The following is a 22,542-nucleotide window of genomic DNA, read 5'->3' as shown; positions in this document are numbered from 1 at the left end:
TTATTATTTTTAAAATGATTTTTAATCCGTAGAATTTCATGGACCTCTCGGAAAGCTACCTGATCAAATCGGAGGACGTCAGCCGTGGTCCTCTGCTGGGACGAGGTGCATTCGGATTTGTTTTCAAAGCGACCTGCAAAACTCGAGGTTCGAAAACCGTAATTCCGGTTGCGATGAAAATGCTTCAACCGGTCGCACCCGGACCGCGAGCCCGACAAAGTGCCATTATAGCGTACAAAGCTGCTCTGGGGAAATGGGAGCGTGATCCGTTGCAGCATTCGTGTAAAGCGTACTGTACCGCTAGACAGGAACTAGCAGTGCTTTTAACGCTTCGACATCCGAATATCGTTCCCTTGGTGGGTGTTTGTACCCAACCACTGGCGCTGGTTCTGGATTTGGCTCCGAAAGGGGCTTTGGATGCGGTGTTGAGACATTTCCGCCGAAGTGGAGCCCGCATCGGTCCGTACTGTTTCCAGTCGCTAGTCCTACAGGCTGCCAAAGCAATGGAGTACCTGCACCGACGGAGAGTCATCTATCGGGATCTTAAAGCGGAGAACATTCTGGTTTGGGAGTTCCCTGAACCACATGCGTAAGTACAGATCAGATTGATTCCGTAAGTCATTTTCATTCTAACCGTTGTCGTCTCTTTTTCAGCGACGATCATCCGTCCAACTCGGTTCACATTAAGGTGGCAGACTACGGCATCAGCCGTATCACGCTACCTTCCGGCTCCAAAGGTTTCGGAGGTACCGAAGGCTTCATGGCCCCGGAAATTATGCGTCACAATGGTGAAGAGGAGTACACGGAAAAGGTTGACTGTTTTTCGTTCGGCATGTTCCTGTACGAACTGATTGCACTGAGACAACCATTCGAAGGACACGAAGCAGTTAAAGAGTGCATTCTAGAAGGAGGTCGTCCGGTGCTGACGCAACGTGAAACCCAGTTTCCGTCCTACTGTTTGGATTTGATGGTGCTCTGTTGGGATCAGCAGCCAAAGGTTCGTCCCTCCGCTAGTCAGATCGTATCGATCGCAAGTGCCCCGGAATTCACTCATTTGATTGATGTAATCTCGCTGAATCATGCGGGAAACACGATGGATGGAATCGCGTGTCAAATAGCAAATGTGGACGATGAAACGGTTGTGTCCGCCCACGAACTGTGGCTACCCTGTTCGAACTCCCGAATCGACATCCTGCTCGGATCGATGAAAGGTTGGCAGCAGTACCATCGAATACTTTGTCCTTTGATAACAACTCCTGTGAAGACGGTTGGGAGTGGAGGAAGCGGATACCACTCCCAACCGACAACCCCGCACCAGATAAAACAAACCAAGCTTATGACAGCATGCATCGTTGAAAGAGCCGTCTGGGTCGGAGATGCTGAGGGTAATATTTACGCTTTCAATGTTTCTGACTGCGCACATCTGTTCTCGTATGCGCTGGAACCGGCACAACCTTGTCCCGTTGTTGCCTTGGTTTATCTTAAAAAATTCAACCGAGTGGCTGCTGGACTGGAGAACGGTCGTCTCTTTCTGCTGGATTCGACACTGGTGCCGAGCACGTACGTACTGGCCGAAGGTAGCTTCGTTCTTTCCGAGTTGGGTTCTGGAGAGCGATTGTATAGCGTTTGTCCTCTGTGGAAGAATGAAACGGATTGTGAGCTGTGGTGTGGGGACGCTGACGGAGCGATGAATGTGTTTTCACTGAAAAATTCCCACGTGTCTGGTCAGCATCAGTTGACACATTTTCCAGCTCCGCTACCGACGCGAGGTTTGACGGTTGGGCTGCTGTGTGCATCGGATGATTACGTTTACTCCTATGTGGCACCCGGCTGTATTCTGTACCAGTGGAGCTCGACGGGGAAGCAAATTGAGAACCGGTTGGACTGTTCGAAGCTGGTGCCGTGTTCGGAGAGCTTGAAGAGCATTGCCATCGATGAGCATCTTAGTCCCGGGAAGTGTCAGGTGAGTGGGTGGTTGAGTTTTTGATTGTTTTATAACCGACTTTGAACTTGAAATGAGTGACTCCGGATTTTTGGCGAATTTTCTTTTTAAGTTTTATTTCTATAATGGCTTTTTCTCGTCTACATGGTGATGATTTGTTCCTAAAATAGAAAAGCGTGATGAAAATCGTTTAAACCAAGTTTTTTGTGGAATCTTTTGTTTGTTACATTTGTGTTGTTCCTATGGTGCAGTTATTCAAAATTTAAGTTGAATTGATCTACGCCGGAGCACTCCACAATTCCCTAGTACAATATCACAGGTAACGCATAGAATTCCTTTTTTCACTTCCATTACTATACCGCCATCTCACAATCGATTCGAATCACCTCTCCCGTAGGTTAGCGCAATGGCGGCCCTGAACGGCGAACTGTACGTCGGTACGACCTGGGGATGCATCATCATCGTGGAAAAGCAAACCCTACGACCGATCACAATTTTCCGCCCATTTGAGGAGGACGTTCGCTGTATCGTTCCATTGTACGGGGGACCCTGTCCGATGCTGGTAACCATTGGACGTGGCTACCGGTCGCTGATCGATCGGTATACGGACTTCACGACCGGGCAGGTAACTACGCCGTCGTCGGCTGCCTCCCAGGATAAACGCTTCAAGGAGTCACTGCTGAAGGACCGATCGAACAACATGCACGCCTTGATCTGGACGGCGGAACACTGGACGCCCTTTTAAAGTTTTAGATTAGATGTTTAAACTTTTTCTGTGATTTTAACAATAGATTATATGCATCCTGTTTCCGATATTCAGATTATCCAAAAAAAAGACAGTTTATCATTAACTCCTAACGTGTTTTTGAATGAGCAATTAACCGTGATTCAGATGTGAGATTGAATAAAAACCAGTTTGCTAATTATCCGAAAAATAAAGTTCTTCATTACTACTCATCACCGATCCCAAGTTTTGTTTTCAAAGTCCGGCGCAGCCCCGGCCGTGCTAAATCCAACGGCGTCTTTTTCTCCTTGTTCTCAACAGAACCGGAGGCGCCATGTTCCACTAGCAAAATCGCACAGGAATTCTGTTCATCTTCACAGGCCAAATGCAGCGGTGTGTTTCCCTCGGCATTTTGGCAGTCCACCTGGGCGGAATGTTCCAGTAGGTACTTTAGAATTTCAAGCCGACCCTGGGATGCCACCCGATGCAGAGATGTATCGTTGCGATTGTCCCTCACGTTGATGTCTGCCCCTTGTTCGATCAGATATTTGACAACCTACAAATTATAGTTTAACATTAATTCTATCAATCCCTAAACTTTTCCGCTAAACCTCTACATGTCCCTTAGAGCAGGCATACTGCAGCGATGAATGACCCTGTCCATTACGATGATTCACCGTGGCACCCTTGGCCACCAGTACCCGAGCGGTACTCAGATGACCACCCAATGCTGCCAGAACTAGAGGGGTAGCACCGGTGTCATCCGTAGCATCCAGCTGTTCCGGGGCCTTCTTCAGCAGTTCTTCGACGAGAAGATTCCGGCCTCGTAGGGCTGCCCAGTGCATCAGGAAGCGGTCGTTCTGCAAAGTGAAAAAATACAGAATGAGTTTATTTCAATGTAAGTGAGCTTACTTACGGAATCTTTCTGAGTGATAAGCGCCGGTTTTGTGGTGATCATTTCCTCCAGGACGTGATAGTCCTGTTGGGCTAGATCGTACAGTGGCATTTCTGTACTTGCGGTCGGTCGAAGCATGGCTGGAATTTTAGCGGAACACGAACTTAATCAAATACGTAGGCTTGGTTAAATAACGGTTTTAATCTGAATCAGAGTTTCCCGGCGGTTAAACATACAACATCGGCACCGGTCGCGAATGATACATCAGCTTTTGCTTTCATAGCTGTCAAATACAAGAACTTGATGTAAATAAAAAGAATGCTGTCAGCTTGTGGTGAATGTTGAGCGAGGACAAGAACCAGTTTGAGCTATTGCAGTGGTGGCGATAAATATTTTTAGAACAGCTACTATGTTATCCCCTAAGAGCATGTTCAGCAGCGTTTTATTTTATAATATAGGAGTTTCAAAGTATAACTGGAACTGAAACAATCACATCCTCAACAGAACGCTCTGTTTAATGATTTCGAGCGGTTTTGTTTTTAAATTTTAAACTGGTATACGTCTCCGTTCCACTTGTTGCCTAATTTGAAATACATTTAGGGAATGTCAGGAGTGTTTCGATTTTACATTAATAATATTAACAGTTGTATAATAGTTTTAAAACTAGAACTAATAAATTTAAATCTAGATCTAATTAATTTAAAATTCATGTCTCGCCATGTCTTCAGCGTTAGTGGACTCAAGTTTATTTTTCCCCATTTTTTCAGGTGTCTGTGCTGAATAATCTCTATGTATTTAAAACGCAATTCTAAGAGCATGTTCAGGAGTGTGTCAGTTCTAGATTCATAATTTTGACAGTTCTATTATATAAAACTGAAAATTTTAAAACTAGAACGCTGTCCCAGCAGCAGTTTTAGATGATGTTCTATTCAGTTTAAAATTCATGTCATGCCATGCCTTCAGCATTGCAGTGACATTCAATTTTTCCCCAGTCTATCGGGTCTAATGGGATTTTCGATTGATTGACACCGGTGTAGTGGATTGCACTGGTTTTGCACTTTCTAGCAGAAGTGTCAATGGAACATACCCAGTGTTCTGTACTTCTGCTAGAAAGTGCAAAAACGGTGCAGTTTCAGTGCACTCCACTACAGCGGTGTCAATCAATCGAAAACACCATAAGTGTCTGTGCTGAAAACTTGGCATGTATTTGAAACACAGTTCTAAACGTGTTTTAAAATCAGCAACAAATAGAACGGCGTCGTATAAAAGTTTTAAATTTTAAAACAAAACTGTTCGAAAATATAAAACAAAACGCTCTGCTGGGGATGTGAATGTTTCAGTTCTACTTAGAAACTCCTATACAAAATAAAACGCTCCTGAACATGCCCTAAACGTTTTAAAATCAGCAACTACCCAGTTAAGCTCAGCCGGAATTCCGGCTGGACCCAGTTCGTATTCCGGCTCCAGTGACACAACCGATTCTAACTAGAATCGGTTGTGTCACTGGAGCCGGAATGCGAACTGGAATCAGCCAGAATTCCCGTTCATTTCCGGCTGAACTATATTGGGTAATAGAACAAATAATTCATTTTTTGATTTTTGACGTAACTGTCAATACGTTATTCAAGACTTTTGGGTGGTATCCAACGTTGAAATGGTGAATTAAGTGAAATCAGTTATGTGAAAAATTTCCTCCCACAGAGGTTCAATTACACTTTATACACAGAAACCGTTGCTCACTGTTTATCATGTCATTTCCGCTGTAAGGCGGTCATGATCTCCGTCACCACTCTGTTAACCGCGTTTCACGTGTTAACGTCGCTTGTCGTTCTGTAGACGCTATTATCCGGGTTAATTTCCGATCCTCCTGTTTCAAGTATCTCTCTGCGTGTCGCTTCGAACCTCGGACATTCGAAGACCACGTGCTCCGGTGTCTCCTCGACGTTCTCACACTCCGAGGGGGTACAACAGTGATGTTGCGTGTCCGAGCCGATTAAGATATTTCCTGAAGTAGTCGTGGACAGAAAGTTCACCTCACCGTGCTGTATATTGACCCACGTCGACAGGTTTGGGGTAAACCGGTAAGTCTACCTTCCTTTCTCCGTATTGTCTCATTGCTGCTGCGACCTCGCCATTGAATCGATTCTTCCATCATCCTGACGTTGCTGGCGTTTCTTCGATTGTAGCACTCGATATCCTCCGTCAGGGTGATGTACGATATTGTTCTGTATGCGCTCGCGACTTGTACGGCCATCAGCCGTAACGTCCTTGGTTACCAGCGACGCACCCTAGGCAGGAACCCCCTATCGCAGTGTCGATTATAAAACACTAGATAGCAAACGTGTCGTGCTGCTTCTAGGACCACCGTCGCGACGTTTGCATGATATTACCCACACCATTTTTACAGTAAACGGCAAGTTATGGCGGGGGGAGGCCTAGAACAATGTTTTAATAGCCTACCGCTCGCCAGCATGTAATTAAGCCCGTCTTAATTACGTCTTTTGGTTACTGGGTATATTTAAAACAAATTTTAAGGGGATTGTCAAAGAAAACGCTTTATCGAGCGATATCCTTTAGTCCTACAAGTTGAAGTTTTTCAAAAAAATTCTTTATTACGAGCTTTTCTAAAACTTCGTCGAAGACACCAACTTTTCACCTCTTCAGTACAAAAAAAATTTTAGTTCGAGCATAGTAAGCCATGCCTTTTTTATTTTTTCAGATTGTAGAGAATATTCATAGGGACAATTCCTCCAAAGACACCCTGTGAATATATCGAGGTTTGGCCTCTAGTGATTTAAGTTACTGTAGGATGGTGTCGTGAAAACTGACGAAGAGGAGTTGAGAAGTTTGAAACCGCATCTGATGTTGCTCCAATTGTATAAGTTCCAAGACTGGCCATCGAGCCTAGTTTTCATACCGTTCATAACTAGCTTCACTGTTATCCATTCACCCACCAGCAGTAAGGGACCATTCATAAATTACTTAACGCTTTTAGGAGGGGGTACAACAAATTGTGACAAGTTGTGACATATGGGAGAGGGGGAGTAAGCTAGATCGTTACGTAACATGTTTTCACTGAAGAAAAAAACAACTGGTAATGACTAATTTGACATCAAACATTGCATTATCTCGATCAGAATTTTATGTCCTGATGATAATAAAATCTCAGCTATCTGTTGAATAACTTGAAATTCGTTCGTTATTTCTGTTTGATTTTTATTGTTTCCCTTGCCACCCCTCCGGGTTTGACCCGGAGACTCCGGTTTTTGGAAGCGATCTCCGGACCTCCGGGTTTTACATCAATTTCTCCGGGTCTGGTTAAACGAAGGATAATTTTTGCCTTTATGCTACTGAATTTCCAACGAGTTCTTCCGTTGTCCTCGCTGACTGCTCCTGCAGCCTGTTTTCCGAAGGGGAGATATGTGCTCCCTTGTTGGAACTTCCCTAGCGACAGCGATGACGAATAACCGAATTTTTTGCGCTCCGCTGAGAAGTGTACCTCCCACACTGCTCTGAAGGAGAGCAATGCTCGTTTGGCTTATTCTCCACAGCGAGAGTGGCTGGTGCTTTTGGATTCTCAGCGGTTAGCCGTGGAAGATAAATTCTACACCTATCTAAACAGAAAAAATGTTCGCAAACAATTTACAGCTTAATGTGAATGATACAGACAAGCGGTACGTATCCCTGGTAACAATTAAGGTTTTATGGTGCTTTTATAGCCGCTCATAAAACTTAGATTGCACTAATAGCGTGCTATAAAACTTCAATTGTTACTTGGGATTATGCTTTGTCAAAACAACGGTCAATACGATTCAATTTAATAATTTATAAATTTACAGAGTTACAAAGGGATTCAAAGAAATAAACTTGTTTCAATTAAAATGATCTAAAATATAGAGCGATCGCTTTGTCAAATTTTTGTCTGGTTTCAGCGTTTACTCTTTTTTTTCTTGAAGCGTATCCCATGTCATTGAAAATCTCCGGGTGTAAGCCTTACCGGAGGTGGTAACCCTATTCCCTTGGGTAATGTCTGCCAGCTGTCAGTTGCCCCAATTAACCGATACGATTCGCTAGTTGGAGCGCAGTCGTGACCCAACTAACGAATTTGCGTTGTAATTGAATATGTATACCCTGAAATAGCATTACAATATATTTTCAAGTTTATATTTTAGTTTGGCCACACTGCTGATTCTTTCCTGTGTGCTGGATGCAAAAAGTTGGCAAAGAGCACCACCACATTTCTGAATAACATTTTAACACAATAAGGGTATGTTTCAGTGCAATGTTCAATATAGTTAGGGCGAAATAATGAGATATGAGGCAGTAAACGTCTGCTGGTAATTGTTTATTTTGCTAAGAGCCGTTGCGCTCTATTTCTGTTAACTATATGAATGAAGCGAATTAGGAGATATTTCAAGAAGGTGATTTAATTAAGTTGGATTTAGAGGATAGTTTTAAATAAGGATGTACCCAACAAATAAAGAATATAACATGAGCTTATTTTTACGCACCTGTTTTAGCTAAATAGATATTATCATTATCCCGCAGAATATTTACGATTTCGCAAGGAGACATAACAAAATTAACAAACTTACAAAAATTGAATGAAATTTTAACCACAGGCCGTTTAATTAGTTGATCTAATTTGGTGAAACCAAACATGATTATTTAGACAAATGAATAACAAACTGCTTCTAAGCTATGATCATTTCTGAGGAATAATATTTAGGGTATTTGCGCATTCTGATGGGTAACACCTTTCTGGAAAATATTTCTTCTATGATAGTACTGCTTCAGGACATGACTGGTTTAATGACGTTACAGCGCACATTTGAAATATACAGAAACATTCGTACAATTCACTCCCAATAATGCAGCGAAAAACTTCCCACATGCGCAAGCAACCCACACAAAACGATAAAAATTTGCTCCAGACGGGTTCCTTGTTGTAAAAGGTTGTGTAAGTAGTGCAGTATCGGAATTCCTTTGTAACCTCAAAACAGCGTTCCAGACATGCCTATACTGCTGATGAGCAAATTATCCCCATGCCGGTCGTTAAGTAGCAACCGAACAAACAAGTCCCACAACCCCTAGCGATGTGGCTCGCTGTACCGACAGTGAGCCAGATTTCATTCCATCGTTGTCTGTTGAACGGGTCCAACCTTCTTCCCGCTTGATACACAGGCACTAGTAAAAAGGATAAAAGTTTGAAAAATAAAAAATAGAGCAAAGGAGTGGTGAATATTTGGAATGTACTGAATGCGGTTCTGTATGTCGTGGAAAAGTCCTAGTAGGCGCTGGACAAGACGTGAAAAGCTTGTCAAGGAATATTTTGTGAACAGTGCGGGATTCGGGAGAACGTCAAAAAACTGCTTGAAAAGTGCGAAACTGCACGAAACTGGAGCATTTAAAATAAACGAGATCATACTAACAGATAAGTGCAAAGTTTAAAGTTATTCAGCACCGCAGTGCCACACAATAGAAAAAATGCAGTGAATGAATGCAGATTCTCGTGAGAAGGATAATTAGCTGAGCTGAGGGCGACAAGCGAAACGAAACAACCATTCAGCTATGCTCTCGCCAGCTAGTTTGGGTGAAATTAAAGAGCGAATCAGCAAAAACGAAGAAAGTAAGTTGCTGCACGGTCAATCTTTTAAAACCTTTTTTTTCTAGAAAACCTCTAAAGTGCCTCCCGACCATTACCATCCGCTCAAAATAGCTTAAACCAGCACAAGTTTTTCAAATGACAAAACTTTAACGTTTCGCACACAATTCCTGGAGACAAGACACCCTCGCTCTCCACCCCGTGTGTTGCATAGCAAACGACCTGGCAGGCCATTGATCCAACAATCAGCGTGGTGGTTGAACGTAGATAGGCCTACATGACTGTGTGTCTTCCTGGTCGGGGTTGAAAAAAAGGGAAACTCCATCGTTCCCATCCCTAACCCATAGTGGATAGGTTATGTGTTACACATCTATCTAGTAACTATTTGCTTTTGGTAACTCGTGGTTTGAACCAACGGAAGCCGTTTCGGGCTGGCAATTTCCCACTCCTCCAGGAAACATGCTGGAAAGGCGAACCATTTTCGACTATAGCTGTCTAAAATGTTGAGCAAAACCGGGTTATGGGGTCATAAATATACTTCGCTTGCGTGGCGTGGGTAAATATTCTCCAAATATCGAACCAGTTTGTTTCCTGGATTTGCTTCTGATGCAAAACGACGGGAAGAAGGGAAGAAATTTTTGCCAGAATTGACACTAACGTGGGAACACTGCGGTGCGAATGTTATTGCGTCAATCCAGGTTGTGGCAGTGTCACTATGGTGTTTCGAAGAGGGTCAAGGGAGAGAATGCTGCTTCGAAATAAAGGGGAATGAAGCTACGAGTAAGTTTGTTTGTTTGATTATTATTTGCATATCAATTCTCCAGATTATCATCGTTGTTTCAAAGGTTTGTCAGTCATTTTCCTTGACCTATCTCGATGAAAGTAGAGAATCGTAGATTCTCAAGATCGTTAAGTTTGTTGACGTAGTATTGAGCAAGAGGAAGACATTTGGGTTACTACTATTTTTATGCAAAGTATTATTAATGTAAAATATATTTAAGCTGGGTCCGGTTTCAAAATAGCAGCTGTGGCAGCCGCGTCAGTTTTTGAACGTTAATAACTTCGATTAGATTGGTCAGGCCATCTTGTCGAAAATATGTTCGGCAATGTACTATTAAAATTTGGAGTATGTATAACATTCATAAATATAAAAAAACTGATTTGAAAAATCGTTCGAAAACTACTCGGAAACAAGGAAAATTTTAAACTCATATACGTCAGAGCAGTCAATATTGAGCATCAACCAAACACTTGAATGATGAAAAAACCGATTTTAAATCATCTGTGCGAAGCTCTTTCGTGGTTTCCGCTAATTTCATGAACCGAGCCGCAAATCTTGAACAGAAAGAATTGTGATTTTGGTCGGTTTCTATTAGTTAATTTTGTTGGATGATGATCGGAAAATTAATAAGCCTTTATCAGCGCTATCAAACCATCGGCCAAGAATATTTTGAACATCTTTTCCTTCACTAATCTTTTTTTTTATTTCCGATGGATTTAAATTAGCATAGGGGGACCCGGGGCTATTAAGACAGTGAGGGTAATTCAGACCCCCTCGATTTCTCAGAAAATAGCAAGACTTTCTGACTATCGTACATATTCGTGGAACCGCTATTCTGAAATATTAATTTGGAGAGCTTAATTTGATTCCTTGTTCTTTGTCAAAAGGAGATACAACATGTTTCGTTTTTTGCCATAATGGAAAAACCGTGAAAAAATCAACAAATAAATAGGAAAAAATAAATAGTAAGTATTTTGAAAAGCTTGAGGCTCCTATTTTATGGAATGATTTTTGTTTGGGTGAAAACAGAGATATTTTCCAGGCGCTCGCCACTTTTGTGCGAAATGAGCGTACGGGGCTATTCGGACCCCCTATTCCGTCAATCACCGTTCAGCGGCTTGAGCAATTCATTTTCTTTTTTGCTTCTTAAGGAGTGTCTCTTATCAATATTTCATAGGTAAACATAACTTCATTGTAAAAAAATTAAAGAAAAATGACGGTCTGAACTGCTGCTACTGCTACTGAGTGGTGCAAATGAACCTTTTATGGCACCAAAATGTAGCCGAGGTTTCAAACTAATCGGTAATTTTTTTCACACGTATCCACCTAAAAAGGCGATTTGCTTAAGTAGGTCCGAATAGCCCCGGGTTCCCCTACACAGACGGACAAAAATATATTGTAAATCATCTGGTTGAAGTTCATACCTGATTGGTCCCCGCTATTTACATGCACCATGCCGCAAGTCTTGAACAGTTTTTGTTCGAAGCTCCTGCTTTTTGACGATGGAAATAAACTGATTTAATTCGTTTACCAGCCCATTTGGCTTCGAATGCAAACTGAACCAAGTACAAAACCTGGGGTCGAATGAGAGTGCGGCATCATTCGTATGTTACATTCATACTGGCTGCACCACACATACGCTCGCTATTTCGTGTAAAGGAGGAAAGTTGAAGGAAAAAGCAAAATCCCGCTCGTTTCCTTTCCTGTCCGCCGAATTCACCATCTCCTGAGAAAGGGCTACTACGGCGAGCCAGTTTGACGGCACTCGGTATGAATATGGTTACTAGCTTGGCCTGGATGGCTCACTATTTCGTATCCTCGAACAAACCGACAAGGTAGGCCTTGAGCTCTGGAAGCATCGATGTTTGGCAGGTAGCACAACGACGGTCAAACGAATGATGAGAAAAATCGACCTACCCTTGTATAGTCACACGAATATGCGCTACTATCGATCTCTCGCTTGTTTTCATATCATGTGCCTTTTCATACGTTTCTGCTACTAATACTAGCGTAACCAAAACGAATACGCGTCTTTGCCCCACCATCCATTTAGTGGTCAGTGTTGCCAAACTGATTTTCAGCTTTTCATCAATAAAATTCCAATAACATTTACAAATAATGTTGCAGATTGGAAAAGAAGGAAAAAACGCTTATAAATCCAAAAATATTCGCGAAATCTATGTATGTGCAAAAGACAAAATCGGATAGATATTGTTTGTTCCATTAGAATTTAATAAACTTCCAACAGTATTTTCGCGGAGAATACTAACTACACAGAGAACAGACGTCCGTCTTCAGAATCCAACTTGTGTAAAAATCCCCAACGGTTTCGAAAGTAATTGGGATATCCAAACCAGGTGCGCTACAGTCGTCATGTTTTTTTGTGGCTGAGTTCGACAGAATTGACAGCGGTTATTCCTCTACCCAGTCAAACTAGTCCGCAACCGGTTCGGACTTCCAGCATGAATTCCAGCTTAAATGCATCAACCGATAGAGTAGGAATCGGTTGTTTTTTTTGGGCAAGATTCCATACTGAATCCATTCAGGATTTCGAACCGGTTCCGGAATGGATTTGACGGATAGTTGGGATAGGTTGGTGTGGCGGCGCTAGTGTTTATCGCATAATAATTCAAATGTTTACACACGTTTTTTAAATATTTTTGTTCGATCATGGATGTCTGTTCTCTGTGCTAACTACATGAGTAGTTAGTTCCTTTTAAAGGCAAATAATAAGTGTTCAATAAAAAACAAGAATGATTTCAATACGTTTCTGAAATTAAAGTAAAGAGCGTAAATTTTTTTTCTCTTCAAGAGAATTGCTCTCTGGATTCCCTAGAAATGGGTGGCATGTTTCTTTTCGCTTGGGTTCTGCCAGTTCAATCGAAGATGGCCTCGAAACAGCAAGCACTCTGCGAGCGTGTTGTACGGTTTTACGAAATGAATGGTCATCGTTGAAAAAAGATTACGGTAGATCACTTTCGAGACGAAAACGTGCCCGTGAGTACACAGTTTACCGGATCCTGGCATCCCTGAGCGTAAAGCGGAACGCCGGTAGCGGCCGTCCGGCGAAGAAAATGATAAAGAAGAAGGAAGCATTGAAAAAGCTGTTCGACAACAAGGACGGAACGAGCTTGCGTGACGCCGGTCGAAAATATCACTGCTCCCATACCTTGATTCACCGAACCCTTAGGATGAAGGACATCATCTGTCGGAAGAAGACTCGGTCCCCTGAGTACACGGATGAGCAGATAGCGATCGTAAAATCGTAGTCCCGGTGGATGACGAAGAACTACCGCGGGACGTCGTTCGTGCTGGACGACGAAAGTTACTTAAAAGTTAGATGACAGCTGCTATTCCAGCGACAAGTCGGTTACACCCCCCGGTGTACAATAAAGGACGAGCACGAAATTATTGCGACACATTCAACAGGGCATAACTTTTTTCAAATTGGGTAAAAATCAACCAAATTTTGCACACTTTCTCATTGATGTGTATTGTTTACATGCTGTCAAACTCGAAGTCGTGTTTTTCGATTCAACGAAAATGGAGGTGAACCAACGCGAGTCGAGAGAACAAATTCTTTCCAAACACCTGGAATTTCCTGACCTGTCGCACCGGCAGTTGGGAAAAATATTGAACATTCACCATTCAACCGTCTCCAGAGTGTTGAAGCGGTTCCAGGAGCGGTTGACGTTGGACCACGGCAAAGGAGCTGGAAGAAAACCGGGACCGGAGAACAAAAAGACGGAGGGAAAGGTGAAGCGGATGATTAAAGCAAATCCCAACGTCTCAAGCCGTGATTTGAGGCAAGGCCGCGATGAGTGGCAACAATCGACGGCTAAAACTCGGACACGGAAGCTCTACGAGAAGATGCTGACAAAATATGGCTGCTGTGTGATGGACGACTAAACGTACATAAAAGCCGATTTTAAGCAAATTCCGGGGTTGGAGTTTTTCACCGGCAAGAGCAAGTTCTATGTGGACGACAAATTTAAGAAGAAGAAAATGTCGAAGTTCGCCTCCAAATATCTCATTTGGCAGGCCACCTGCTCTTGCAGACTGAGGAGTGAGCATTTCGTGACAAAGGGCACAGTAAATGGCGAGATCTACAAATCTGAGTGCCTCGAGAAGCGCCTTTTGCCGTTCCTGCAGCAGCACGACGAAGCTCCGCTATTTTGGCCAGATTTGGCATCATGCCACTATTCTAAAAGTGTCCTGGAGTGGTATGAGGCCAATTCTGTCCATTTTGTTCCAAAGGACATGAATCCGCCAAACTGTCCGGAGCTGCGCCCGGTGGAGCAGTACTGGGCAATGATGAAGCGGGAACTTCGGAAGAGCAAGAAGACAGTCAAAGACGAGAAAAAACTGAGAAACTGGTACCGGATGACACTGTAAAGACTTTGATGGAGGGCATCAAGCGAAAATGCGTTCAATTTTACACTCAAGGCTCCATCGATTAACTTTTCTTTTGAGTTTTGAAGTAAATATATGTATAAAACTACCCTAAAATTTTGGTTTGATTTTAAACATTATAAGAAAATTGGCATGACATTTTCGGTGTCGCAATAATTTCGTGTTCGCCCTTTATAAGCTTAAGCATAAATTTTTAAAAAAAAAAGTTATGCAGTACATCGCCATATCGGACAGAGGGATTTTAAAGCCATGCTTCAAACCGAGCGGTTTGGCAATCAATCAACAAGTGTACCGGGAGGAGTGTCTTCAGGAAATTCTTCTGCCGTTCTTTTAAAAACGGCAGAAGAATTTTGCGGATGAGAAGTACGTCTTCTGGCCGGACAAGACGTCTTCCCATTACGCCAAGAAGACGCTGGAGTATCTTGAGCAGAAAAAGAACCCGCCGTAAGAAAGGAACCCGACTAACTTGCCCCAGTGCCGTCCCATTGAGGATTTTTTCGGCTCCCTCGGTGCCCTAGTGTACAAAAATAATTCACGAGTCAAGGGTATGAAGCAGTTGACCACCAGGATCCGGATTTGTATCCGGAAGATGGACGTCAGTACCGTCCAGCGCTCTTGTGAGAGCATTGCTTAACTGCATGACTGAAAAAATTCTAAATTTTTATTGAACAGTGGTGAGCATAATATTGCGTAGACAATTACACTCTACGGAGCGTGAACACAAAAATAGGTATATTTCCACCCAGTGCTAAATTGTCACCCTCTGACGAGTTACATGGTTATCCTAATTGTCACAATTTATTCTTATGAAAACAAAAGTTAACAGTGTTTCCTTTCCTTTCAGAAATCAACGTGCTGCAGGCAATCAACAACGTCCTAAAGGAACGCCATGAGATCGAGTCGAACTACAAAAATTTAGCCCTAAAATTCCGTGACATGCAAGAAGAGGAAGCCCTCCGACGGGCTAAGGTCCGTTCTGATGTTAGCAAAATCAAAACAGTGGAATCTAACTACCAATCGCAAATGAAACCGTATTTGTAGATGGATTCTACTTCCTTTGCAGTCATAGGAGACGGTTCTCGCTAATCGACTAACCGTTTCCATATCTAAGTACTTATAATTTATTTGATATGTGAACTAACCTTTCTCAGTTCGACGAAGCACGCAAGAAGCAGCTGGAAGAGCTGCAGGCCAAGGGTGAGGCTCTCTGTCGGGAAAAGGCCAAACTTCAGCATCAAATCGAACATGTGACCTGGCACCTGGAGGGATGTCGCCGACGAAGACCATGTCTGGCACGGCTGCCGGAAAACTGTCCCCTCAAGGGGGACGCCCCCAGCTGTTTGCCCCATTCGCCCGAGAAACTGAAAATTATGGTAAAGCTTTCGAGTCCGTCAATTTACAATTTATTTATTTTGATTCGATTCCAGGCAAACATGAAAAGCACGGCAGATCACCTGGTAAGAGGAATCATGGATTTGAGGAAAAAGATCCACATCGTTCAGGACAAGTTGGAACTTGAGGTCGCGGTAAGTTTAGAACGATTTTCACATTTCCACTGTATAAACGATGTCCTTTTTAAATTCCAGCGAAAAAAAGACATGGAAAAGAAGCTAGCCGAACTACGGAAGCAGATCTGTCAGCACAACAAATGCATGCAGCAACAGCATCATCATCATCATCAGCAAAGCCACTCTCGGGAACAGGGTCACCATCACGGGCATCACCATCATCACCACAGTCACCAACAGCAGCAACCTGGAGGAGGTACTGGCGGTGGAGGAGGAGGTGCTGGAACAACTTCACTGCCACCGATTAAAAATTGTCTAACGGCAAAATAACAGCGGGCCATCTCGGAGAGCTTTAAAGGCGCAGGAGGAGGAGGAGGAGGTTGGCGACCTTCACGTGGACAGACCAGCCAGTGTCCCCACGGAAAATTCGTCAAACTTCCGAGACCGTGTTCCAACATTGAAGCACCGTAGCTCGATTATAGTTAAGTTTTGTCATGACGCATAGATGCCTGTTTTCGCATATGTAGTTGAAAATTCTCGCTTTTCCTAGTTTATCGGTTGTTGCGCTTTGCATCAAATGCAAATAGTTTAAATGGTTGAAAAAATAAGAATATATTTGAATGATTGTTTGAGTTATTTTAAGCTAGATCATCGTTAAGTATATATTAATTGAAACGATAATATATAGGCAGACATCTAGCTTTAAACTTACCTGTCGATGATCAGGGCACAGTGATCAGAATCCAGACTTTAGAATGACTGTTCTAAAGATTTTGAGGTTTCGAAGTAATCATTTTGAGACGACTAACCTAAAATTAAAAATTAAAATTAATTTCGAAACAAAATTAGATATCCTAATTTGCTATCACTATATTCAGAACTACGTAGAAAGTCAGAGAAGTCTTGAAAAATGTACAAAAACTTTGTTAGATGTCATATTTGCAATCTTCATTTTACAGTTACTTTAATGTTGTATTGCTATAAGCATATCTTGACGACGTCGAAGCTCTAGAACAAGGGGCCACATTATGCAACCAAGTCGAAGCGACTTTTCAAACAAGCATTCATACAAACAACCTGCATGTTCTCCAGTACTTTAGTCAGAAATACCATTCTAAATTCTGAACTCGGACCATTGCCCAGCAATTTTATGTCTACTTCTGTTTTTTTTTTTCATCTTAGCAAGCTATGCTTGATACAGTGTTACCATTTTGTATTTAGATTAATTGTTTCTGATAGTTATACTTAAACACTATATAATCAATTTATTTTTTCTGGCCACATCAATTCACCTGTAATTTACTAAAATAAAATAAAAACGCTTGCGCTATAATACCAAAAAACTTTCCCCTTTCGAGAATACATATCCCTCAACCGAAAGCCTGCAGCCTTATTCTGCATTACGACGGATCACATTTTCGAACGAATATGATTCGATCGAAGTAGGCTCCCGTTTGATTTTGCTATCGTTATTAAGAATGCAAATCACATTCGTTCGAAAAAGCGATCCGTCATAATGCAGAATAAGGTTGCTGATGTCTTCTGGAGACACTCGATACTAACGATATTTTTTACTAACGTTTAGCGAGAATGACTACACTAGATGGATACACGTACCTTCCTCTTAACACTGCTCACAAAGGTCTTGTACACCGTTTGGGCCAACTAGTTTTTGTGTGGAAATGCATTTTTTCCTCAATTTTCGCATCCAATTTCACTTCCGGAGAGTCTGCTTCACGATGACCCAGTTTTTCTCAATTGGTTGCAATTCCAGTGCATTCGGAGGATTTGACACGATATTGACCTTCTTAGCCTGGTACCACCTACCGACATATCTTTCGAGTAATGTGTAAGTAGAAGTTCACCCACTACTTGTTTGAGTTCTTGTTTGCCTGACTTTCGGATTTCCGCACAAATGCAAAAGGGAAAACAAAAATATATAAATTTACTAACATTCATTCTCCGCATCCACTCTCCCTTCACTGCACTGCACGCTGGAACTCGATCTGCTGCTGCTGGCGATGAGCGGTATCTTTAGACCAAGCTGTACAATGGCCGCGCTCTCCTTCGGTTGTATCTTCTTTGGCTGCTACGGCAGCGGTCCTTCGCGATTAGCTAGGGAGGTCAGCTTTGCTCTTTTGTTAGAACCTCCCTAGCGACGTTAGCGACGAATCGCTGGATCGTCTACTCACAGTAAACGATGCCGGATATCACCGAAGTGCACTTCCTAGGGGAACCTTTGTTCGCTCCGCTTCGTTCTCCTTTCAATTAGATATAGAGCAGAGCTTGGCTCGTTCTACTTATCCTCTATAGCGAGATCGATCGATGTCGCGGTTTCTTTTTGTTTAGCCACAGGAGCGAAAGCATTCCTTTACACTTATGTTACCTCTATTGGCAACTAATGCCCGAACTACGGGTTGGCATCCTTGACGGTTTTAGCTTGTCACACGCGCGCTTTGAAATCTTTTCCAAATGGCGGGAAACTGTCCCGAAAAAAAAACTTATTTACGGACATCTGTTGATCGTCGTGGTTCGTCACTTTTTTCCTGATGGTCGCCTTCCAGCTCATCAATATGGTATTTATTTACAACAAAAATTACGACACCTATCTGGACTAATGGCAACGTTTATGAACTAATATTTAAACAAAATTTACATAAAAAACATGAACGAGAATAATGAACAGCGGTGGCTTATCTTGCAATAACAAATATACGCTTCCGAGAGTTATGAATAATAGGTATTTTCCACCCAGTGCTAAATTGGGATACAAATTAAACGAGGTCAAATCTGGCCAGAAAAGCGTAATTATAAAGATCCGGCTAAAAAAGCGTACTCGGAAACATCGAGCTCAGGGAGCTGCCGGAAATCTGCTTTCACATAAGTTGTCGCTTTTTGGGCTTTGTGTGCATGTAGTACTTCATGTTTTTTGCATCTTGTTCCAAAGTTTTGCATAAATGCAGTTTATTCGCCACCTCTCTCACTGAACTATTAGAATTCCTCTTGAAAGCTTCGACTACCCGGTTGTGATCCTTCACATTAAGGTTGCACAGAGAATGCGCAAAATTCGCAAACGAAAAAAGCAGTTTTTTTCCACACCGTATGTCAGATCTTCATAAAAATCAATCAGCAGTACTGTAACAACATTCTACATACGCTGATTGATTTTTATGAAGATCTGACATACGGTGTGGAAAAAAACTGCTTTTTTCGTTTGCGAATTTTGTGCATTCTCTGTGCAACCTTAAATAGATTTGTTTTGGCCGCTTTTTGCTCGCACGACCTTTGCGCTGCTTCTAGACAACATTTGGAGGCGCATTAGGGACGCCCCCTCCACAACAATTCCTTCTGTGGTTTAAGGTTCAGTTTGTTCACTGCTGCCGTATGATGTTCTTTGGCGGACATGAATTCATCCAGGAGAGAAACCTCACGCATTTATTCAAACGTTGCGCTATTCAAATTAGCAGGTCGGATTCAGTTTTTTGCCCACGATTGATCGATGAATCATGATCAGTAATCGGTTCTTTGGTTTCAGCGGGTTTTCTTCTGAACCCACTCTCCCTTCTATCCATTTTCCAACCCCTGATCCAGGCACGATAACTTATGCGACTTTGTGACTCTTCCACTATCGTCGAATCCAACAGCTGTTGTTTCTCATTGGGGAGTTCTGATGGAGCTCCAGTTTGTCGTTCTTGAAGTCAATTCATGGCGTTGGTCGCGGTTCTTTGAGGATAAATTGCTAAGTGCGACACATTTTGAACATGCATACGCTCGGTTGTTTATTGAATCCGTAACACCCGCACAGAAGAAATGCCACCACGAATAACACGCATAGCTTTGCACGAAATTGTTCGCCGCATCAGGACTGTTCCAATCAACACTACTCGACTCGACATTGGGGTTAGACTTCGGTGTTGGTGGACGAGTCTTTGGCATCGTAAAGATCATATAGGCTAGAAATATATTGGGATAGGCAATCATTTCATTATACGTACTTTTCAGTTGGTCTGAGTTGCCGGATTTTCAGGTGCGTTTACAAATGGGTAAAACTCACATAGGATGGTTCCAGTTCCGAAGTACCTGGATTTTGATCGTCAAGATATCATTTGAGTTTTGCGCTAATCTAGTTCAAATTTTACGTGCCTAGTCAGAGATGCCACATAAAAATCTGAGCTTCGCTAAAAAATCTCTGTTGTCTGATGCCTAGAACTGAAAAATATGCAAAAAATAGAGAAAGTAATTGTGAAATGTCGAAATATTGACCTTAAACTTTACAAGTCTGTAAAATTTTCATAAAAAATGGCAAATTGTCTCCGTGAAAGACACTGCTGCAACAAAGAAACACATTTAAAACAGTCGAATAAATTCATATATAACGTATCTAAACAATTTAACTTTTTTTTATCAGAAAATTGTGACAGATGAAACAACGTGAACATCTTCTAGCCAAAGCCTACTTTCTGTAGTAACATTTCAAATTCTGATAGTAGAAAAGTACGGTCGTACTGAACATAGAACAGTTTTTAACCAAATGTCACAAATCCCCTTCCTTACCAACTGGGAGGGAGAAACAGACACTACGCACGAAGTGTAAATAATAGCACTTGTCAAGAAGCAAGAAAACTTTCGACAGCCAAAATCAATCAAGGTGGGCGACGCATAAATGAGCAAATTTCATTTTGCGTGTCATTGATACAAGCGTGTTACCGGCACATGACTTCAATCGTGTGATGGAAAGGATCTTGGGACAGTATAAAATCAGTGAAAGTTTTTTTCCCGGGTGCATTACATTGATTTGAAGATAAAGTCAGACGACAGTTTGCTTCCAGTACTCAAGTGAAATGGGACAAATTTCGGAACGATGTGTCTAATCTTATACTTTTAAAATAGGATTTTTGTGCCGTTCTTCTCCTTCATTCTACCACGGTTTCCTAAAAAATTGCTTAAACTGAATATTAAAAACCGATACAACATTAAATTCAATCTGAAAAATAGAATTTAATTTTATAAAAATTTAACTAACAGAATCCTTGAATAAGGAAACTCGCCGGTAGAGGCATGTTTATCTGATTTGTGAAATGTTGACCAATGCATAGGTATTTGATAGGTAGATATATATAGGTACGGCTGCAGCCTTGGAACGTAAATATCCATATAATGAAATAAACGAAAAAACGTTTGATATAACATGTTTTCGTTTTTATATTTCTCCTTTATTTACTACTGAAAAATATTGCCATCCTAAATAAAGTACAGAAAACTGTTTCCACCTTTCTTTTTACATCATCAAACAATTTTAACCGTCGAACTGTCAAATTTAGCCAAGGTTATTTTGCAAATAACTTTCGAAGTGTAAGATTTTAACTAATAGATAGAAATGGAATTTTTTCATGATTCTGATCATCAGATTAAGCTGCATGAGCACCCGAACATTAAAAATATTATGTCGATGTCAAACTTCACGTCGAAGTAACTTGCCAATTTTTTCGAAACTTTGTTTATATTTATTAGCATGCATCTAAGCCGTTGATGATTTTCATTTTCGCAGTATACTCTCAAAAGAAACTTTAAACTGGAGAACCATCAAATCTGACTAGCAAGGTGTCACTCATTCTAAAATTGTTAAATCAGTCACAAATTTTTAAAACTTTCTTCGCACGATTTACACCATTATTACTTGTCTTTACTATAGATATGAAAATAGCTTTTATGACATGTTTTAAATAGAAAGATGATATAAATTATTTTAAACCAAAAAGTATTTTTGAATTACCAAAAAACGTGCACGTCACAGCATATTTTTTGATTCCATATTCCCATTTCTTGGAGTAGAGAACATTTACAGCGTCGTCACATTTCCATAACTGGTTTTATAACAAGCATAAAATATATTTTAGGCGTAGTTCATTGAGCTTAAAATGTAAATATTATTTGAAATTTTTATATAAAATTAGCGTTTATTTTACATTATAGCAAGATCGCAATATTGTCTTAAAACGATGCTCGAAACTTTTGAACGCATCTAAATTCTTATTCATCATTGAATACATAGAAATACAATTTATTTGATTGTGGCAGCACGGATTACCGAAAAATCTATCTGGCTAATTTCAAAATGGCATTAAAATCACAAAAAAAACTTTAATAATATTTACTGCTACACCCAATCTAGACAAAAAATCAAGGAAATTCATCGTTCGGAAACATTTTCAAGCAAGCATATGATAACAATACTCTCATTTCCTCGATGAACACTTTTTTGTGGCTCGGAGTGACAGTTTCGTTCTGGCTGGCTATGACATTCACATTTATTGAGTCTGTTTCTCCCTCCCAGCTTACCAATATACCTACATAGCAGCTGATTCAGAAAATTATGAGCGATTTTGGTCAAACTATTGTAGAAGCACCCGTTTCACCACTCACGTGTTGTTTGAATTATTTTTCGCGCGATTGTAAAAAGCCATCCATACACGTGCTGGCGAGAATTCAAAATGCAAAGCAAAAAGACCGAAAACGTCGTTTGTTTGAGAAGCAGTGAGCTGTGAGAGCAAGAGAATACTATCGAAAGAGAGAACGCACTTAGCGAAAAAGTGACAGCTTTTTTAGTACAGCAATAAGGGCTTACTTCGTTCACTTCGAGTGGTGAGTTTCGCCAGTTTTGACAGCTTATTTTA

General features: G+C 41.4%; 3 protein-coding genes across 7 annotated transcripts in view; 2 read left to right on the top strand and 1 right to left on the bottom strand.

Annotated features, from left to right (window-relative positions):
* The window catches only part of LOC131688944 (leucine-rich repeat serine/threonine-protein kinase 1), a 38,720-nt gene extending 35,825 nt beyond the window's left edge, over positions 1–2,895 (top strand). For both annotated transcript variants that reach the window (XM_058973593.1, XM_058973603.1), the window contains 3 exons: positions 33–589; positions 655–1,963; positions 2,340–2,895. In XM_058973593.1, coding sequence (XP_058829576.1) covers positions 33–589; positions 655–1,963; positions 2,340–2,687 — 2,214 coding nt within the window. In that variant the 3' untranslated portion in view covers positions 2,688–2,895. The remainder of the gene's footprint in view (positions 1–32; positions 590–654; positions 1,964–2,339) is intronic.
* On the bottom strand, positions 2,858–3,852 carry LOC131688967 (26S proteasome non-ATPase regulatory subunit 10-like). 2 transcript variants are annotated; one of them, XM_058973649.1, is made up of 3 exons: positions 3,583–3,852; positions 3,278–3,526; positions 2,858–3,222 (listed from the first exon to the last, which is right to left on the bottom strand). In XM_058973649.1, exons 1-3 carry the CDS (start codon positions 3,697–3,699, stop codon positions 2,893–2,895), a joined length of 696 nt encoding a protein of 231 aa, XP_058829632.1. In that variant the 5' UTR covers positions 3,700–3,852; the 3' UTR covers positions 2,858–2,892. The 2 variants fall into 2 exon arrangements, with proteins under 2 accessions (XP_058829632.1, XP_058829642.1); XM_058973659.1 differs by having other exon boundaries at positions 3,284–3,526.
* Positions 3,845–17,141, top strand: LOC131688955 (ERC protein 2-like). Of its 3 annotated transcripts, none has more exons than XM_058973625.1 (5): positions 3,845–3,866; positions 15,205–15,329; positions 15,512–15,733; positions 15,788–15,886; positions 15,947–17,141. In XM_058973625.1, exons 2-5 carry the CDS (start codon positions 15,297–15,299, stop codon positions 16,196–16,198), a joined length of 606 nt encoding a protein of 201 aa, XP_058829608.1. In that variant the 5' UTR covers positions 3,845–3,866; positions 15,205–15,296; the 3' UTR covers positions 16,199–17,141. The 3 variants fall into 3 exon arrangements, with proteins under 3 accessions (XP_058829608.1, XP_058829616.1, XP_058829598.1); XM_058973633.1 differs by lacking the exon at positions 3,845–3,866 and adding an exon at positions 8,458–8,521; XM_058973615.1 differs by lacking the exon at positions 3,845–3,866 and adding an exon at positions 8,729–9,190.
* Positions 17,142–22,542: the final 5,401 nt, after the last annotated feature.

This window comes from Topomyia yanbarensis, chromosome 1 (genome assembly GCF_030247195.1).
Source record: "Topomyia yanbarensis strain Yona2022 chromosome 1, ASM3024719v1, whole genome shotgun sequence".
NCBI lineage: Eukaryota > Metazoa > Arthropoda > Insecta > Diptera > Culicidae > Topomyia > Topomyia yanbarensis.
Note: the sequence above shows the minus strand (reverse complement) of the source record. Positions and strands in the feature narration are given on the sequence as shown.